Raw genomic sequence first — 5,444 nt, 5'->3', positions numbered from 1 at the left:
AGCAGGATTTTTCATGAGGGAAGTCATCAATCCTAAAGGAGAACACTATACCGAGGACGAAGAAATTTATATGCATACCCGAGATTGAAACTTGTTCGAAGTTGTATATGGTCATCCATCCTAATTGTGTATGGAAACTTGTTCGAAGTTGTATATGGTCACCCGAGATTGAATATATATTATATATTCCTCTTGAATTCTTCTTGTTTGAAATTTCATATGCATGTATATAGTAGCGTAGAATATGTGTACTGAAACTTCATCAAAATTAAAATAAAACACAAAATAAAATAAAAAAGAAATAAAACACTACAAATTAAAAAGAAACCAGGTTTAGGGGGGCTAAAACCCTAAACCTGGGGAGGAGGCCTTTAGTCCCGGTTAGCCACGAGAACCGGGACTAAAGGTCCTCCGCCCCGACGGACCCCTGGCGCCCACGTGGACGGGCCTTTAGTCCCGGTTAGCCACGAGAACCGGGACTAAAGGTCCTCCGCCCCGACGGACCCCTGGCGCCCACGTGGACGGGCCTTTAGTCGCGGTTCGTAAGAGGCGCGACTAAAGGGGGGGGTCTTTAGTCGCGCATATTTAGTCCCGGTTGCACAGCCGGGACTAAAGGCCTTTGCGAACCAGGACTAAAGGCCCATTTTCTACCAGTGGAGGTTAAGGATCTTGTTTTGATGGCTAGCCTCAGCTAATTTATGTAGCGGCAAATGATTTAGGAAACACCACCTTTCTGCAAGTTTAAACCAATGTTTTAAATAGCAAGCTATGGAAAATAGCGGCGGGCCTCCAAATCAGCTATAGCGCAGCTATAGCGGGCTAAAACGGGCTATAGCGGGCTATTTGTGAAGGCGATCATTTAGCGGCACCCTGCTGAAAAGGCAATAGCGGGCTATAATGGAACTATAGCCGGCTATTTAAAACTATGGTTTAAACCCCCGTTCTACTGGAGCCTGGAGATGCTAGATTGCTGAGGAACATAAGCTCCCCAAACAGAGTTGCAAGGCCTTTTACCGCTCTGTTCTGTGCACCCGAGACTATGGTTTAACCAGAAGAAATAATTTGATAATGAATTAATAATGCACTTTGGTTGTACTAGTCCTCCCTTTTCTAATCATCATACAGGGCAGTACTTGGTAGTACTAATTACCGAAAAAGGCTTTCGCCCCGCTTTATATATAAAGCAAACCGCCCGAGCCAAACATCCAACAATGTTCACACACACAGACACACTCAAAGTCACACACACAGAGATAAGGTAGCAGTAGGGTTAATGCTGAGGGCACAACTCAACAAGCCCTAAGAACAAAAGGACACATACAAAGACCGCCACAAGCGAAGCATGCCTAATCAGGCTTAGGCGGCGGTGGCGGACGCGGGGGCGCCATGCGGAAGGCCATCGATCGAAGGTCGGTGAGGAGGGTGTTGATGATGCTCCGGTCCTAGGGGCGGCTAAGCGGCCGCCAGAGCTGCAAATAGACACACATTTTGAAGATCGCGTCAGTCGCACGTCGCAAAGGCACTTTCTGAATAACAAGCTTGTTGCGAATATTCCAAAGCGTCCACGCGAGGATCCCAATGCACAACCATCTAATATGGCCGTAACGCGGGGAGGAGGCATGGATCTCCGTGAGTAAGTCGGGGAAGTTGGTATTGCACCATTTTCCGCCGACCGTTTCACGGAAGCATGACCACAGGAACTGGGCCGTGGGGCAGTTGAAGAAAATGTGGTTCGAATCCTCAACCATGGCACACAGGGGACACATCCTGTCCCCAGGGCCATTGCGCTTGCGGACTTCAACCCCAGAGGGGAGACGTCCCCGGATCCACTGCCAGAGGAATATCCGGATCTTGAGGGGGAGGCGAATGTCCCAGATCAGGCTAAAGAGCTCAGGGGCCAGCGAGAGGGCGATGGCAGCGTACAGAGACTTCGTGGAGAAGCATCCCGAGGGCTCCAAGCGCCACGTCATGGAGTTAGCGGCGCCCTCTACCTCCATCGGGAAGAGAGCGATGTCCTGTAGAAGGGCGTCCCACGCGTCAACCTCCTAGGGGCCAAAGGGGCGCCGAAAGGCGAGATGCCCTAAGTCAATAAGGGCCCTCTCGACGGAAATCCGGGGGTCAGCCGCAATGGCAAATAATCCCGGGAAGCGGGTGGCCAGAGGGGAAACCCCCAGCCAGCGGTCGAACCAAAACAGGGTCGAGGACCCGGAACCCACAGAGATGGACGTGCTAATTCGGTGCACGGGAAGAAGCTGAATCACAGCTTGCCAGAACTGGGATCCCCCAGAGCGCTGGCAGAAAGCTAGAGGTTGGCCCCGGAGATACTTATTCTGGATGATGGTAAGCCAAAGGCCGCCCTCCCCGTTGGCGATACGCTATAGCCATCGGGTCATGAGAGAAATGTTCATGCGACGGGAAGACAAGATCCCCAGACCTCCCTGGTCCTTGGGTTTGCAAATGTTAGGCCAACTCACCATATGGTATTTTTGCTTGTCCCCCTCGCCAGCCCAGAAGAACCTGGACAGATATTTGGCCACCTCCTGGTGAAGAGTCTCACGGAGACAATAGAAGCTCATGAGGAACCAGAGGAGGCTAGTCAGCGAGGAGTTGATGAGGATTACCCTCGCCGCCTTCGAGAGCCATCGGCCCTTCCAGGGCTCGACCCGGTGTTGCATTCGGGTCACGGGAGGGCAGAGGTCCACTACGGTGAGGCGCGAGTCACTAATGGGGATCCCCAGATAAGTCATGGGGAAAGAACCCAGGCGGCAGTTAAGCCGGTCCGCAATGCCCTGGGCCTCCATCGGGGGGAATCCCAGAACCATCACTTCGCTCTTATCGAAGTTGATGGTAAGACCGGACATCTGTTGGAAGCATAGGAGGAGAAACTTCAGGTTGGCAATATCGGACGCGGAGCCCTCAACCATTATTATGGTGTCGTCGGCATATTGGAGGAGGGAGACCCCACCCCCTCCTACTAGGTGTGGGACCACGTCGTGAATGTGACCGGCCAATTTGGCCTTGTCAAGAATGGCCGCAAGGGCGTCAACCACCATGTTGAACAGGAACGGCGAGAAAGGGTCGCCTTGGCGAACCCCACATAGCGTGGGGAAGAAGGGGCCAATCTCACCATTAATGTTAATAGCGGTCCGACCGCAGGAGACAAGCTGCAAAACTCTGACCACCCAACGGTCATCAAAGCCCTTGCGGAGTAATACTTCCCAAAGGAAGGGCTAGTGAACAGTGTCATAGGCTTTATGGAAGTCGAGCTTCAGGAAGACCGCCCGTTGGTGCTTGGAGCGGACTTCATGAAGGACCTCGTGGAAGACCAACACCCCATCCAGGATAAAACGACCCTGAATGAAAGTCGACTCATTGGGGTGATTGATCGAGTTGGCTAGCAGCGTCACCCTATTGGCGTACCCTTTGGCGAGGATCCGGAATATCACATTGATCACAGTGATAGGTCGGAATTGGCGGATGTCCGTCGCGCCCGGTACTTTGGGGATAAGAGTGACGACCCCATAGTTCAGGCGCCCAAGATCCATGGTCCCCAAGAAAAACTCGTCGAAGAGCGCCATGACCTCAGGTTTGATGGTCTGCCAGAATGCTTTAAAAAAGGACACTGGCAGTCCATCCGGCCCCAACGCCGAGGAGGCGTTCATGCCCTTAATCTCCACGAGGACCTCCTCCTCGAAGAACGGGGCAACTAAGGCGGCATTGTCGGCATCAGACATAAGCTGGGTGCCCGACCAGATACCGGTTGCCAGAGCAACCCCACCCCGAAGGGTGGGGAGAAAAGGGCTTTGTAGAAGCCATCTACATGTGCCCGGATGTCCGAGGGGCGGACAAGCTGGGAATCACCATCCCACAAACAGTGGATGGAGTTCCGACGTCGTCGTCCATTCGCGATCGCCTAGAAGTATGATGTATTAGCGTCGCCCCGCAGCACCCATCGCTGGGTACCGCGGAGCCTCCAGTATGCTTCTTCATCCGTAGTGGCGAGCTGATCCTCAAGATCATATCGCAACATCCACTCATCCGGGGAGATCCCGGAAGTGTCCGCGTGGGAGTCCAAGGCCTGGATGGCAGATAGGAGGGCTTTTTTGCGTCCGTGGAGGTCCCTGCCAAGGTTAGCGCCCCACCCCTTCATAAATTGGCGAGCGAGCTTGCCGCAAAACTGCCAAGAGTCCACAACCGACATGGACCGGTGGGGGAGGAGCGCGCAGAGGTCTACTTGGCCGCGACCGCCTCCCTAAAGCCCGCTTGGTTGAGCCAGAAGAGCTCGAACCTAAAGCGAGGCAGGGTGGGAGGGCGTTCGTCGGCGGTGGAGAGGAGGAGAGGGACGTTGTCCGACCCAATCCGGGTAATCGCACGGAGCGAAGCCAAGGGGCATCTAAGTTCCCATTCCGGGGAGACTAGGATGCGGTCCAGGACGGACCGTGTCGGGTCGGCTTGGCGGTTAGTCCAGGTAAATCTGGCACCCGTCCGCTCAAGCTCGCGTAGGCCGAGATCCGCGATGCAGTCGTTGAACATCTGCATCCTAGGGCGGTTGATTTCGGTCGTTATTCTTCTCATCGGGAGAGCGGATGAGGTTGAAATCACCTCCAACAACCACCAGGAAGGTGGAGGCGGAGACCTTCCATTGTAGCTCTTCGAGGAAGGTCGGGGAGCGGCGGTGGTCCGCCGGTCCATAGACAATGACAACCTCCCACTTGAAGTTGAGCGCCCTTTCGAAGAGCTCCATGCTAACAAAAAACTCGCCCCGGTCCATACCGCCAACCTCAAAGGTGGCATCCTTCACACCAAAAAGGATGCCTCCCGAGTGCCCCGTGGTCCCACTAGAAGGGAGCCAGTGCCAGGCGAAGAGGTGGGGGCTTCGACGCTCTAACTCGGGGAGAGAAAATTCCGTGTGCATGGTTTCCTGAATGGCGATGATGTCGATGTGCTCGTCACGCATGTACTCAACGAGCTGGCGACGCCGGCCGTCATGGCCAAAGCCGCGGATGTTCCAAAAGAAGACCCGCATCTAAACCCCCATCGGGGGGCTGCTTGACCCCAAAATAGAGGAGGAGCTACTAGCCCTGAGCGCCGTAGTGCGGGAGCAGGTGCGGCCACGGATTTCCAGCGCGGGGGGCTGGGGTGCCGGAGTGCGGAGGAGACGGGCCCGGGTCTCAGCAAGTTTCCCATCAAGGATTTCCCGGGCCTGCATAGCAGCAATCTGCTCTAAGGGGGGTCCAACCTCCCCCCCCTAAAATGACGGACGAGTCCACGGCCACCTTGGCGAGGTGGCCCTGAGGAACAACCTCAAGAGCAGAAAACGAGCAACTGGAAGAACTGGGTGGGATGTCGATCGCACCTGACTCGAGGTTCCGGGTCGCGGCCTGGATCTCAGCGCGCTCGGAGATGGACGACGCCGGGCCTCCACCTGGGCGGTTCGCGTCGAG

General features: G+C 55.0%; 1 protein-coding gene across 1 annotated transcript; it reads right to left on the bottom strand.

Moving 5' to 3' along the window:
• Positions 1–4,540: 4,540 nt before the first annotated feature.
• Positions 4,541–5,026, bottom strand: LOC109774960 (uncharacterized). The gene has a single exon (XM_020333721.1). It carries the CDS (start codon positions 5,024–5,026, stop codon positions 4,541–4,543), a length of 486 nt encoding a protein of 161 aa, XP_020189310.1.
• Positions 5,027–5,444: the final 418 nt, after the last annotated feature.

Source organism: Aegilops tauschii, chromosome 5 (genome assembly GCF_002575655.3).
Source record: "Aegilops tauschii subsp. strangulata cultivar AL8/78 chromosome 5, Aet v6.0, whole genome shotgun sequence".
Lineage (NCBI taxonomy): Eukaryota > Viridiplantae > Streptophyta > Magnoliopsida > Poales > Poaceae > Aegilops > Aegilops tauschii.
Note: the sequence above shows the minus strand (reverse complement) of the source record. Positions and strands in the feature narration are given on the sequence as shown.

What these genes read in the sequence shown, in the direction of transcription:
- LOC109774960 (XM_020333721.1), bottom strand. Translation starts at nt 5,026, where the DNA reads ATGCGGGTCTTCTTTTGGAACATCCGCGGCTTTGGCCATGACGGCCGG.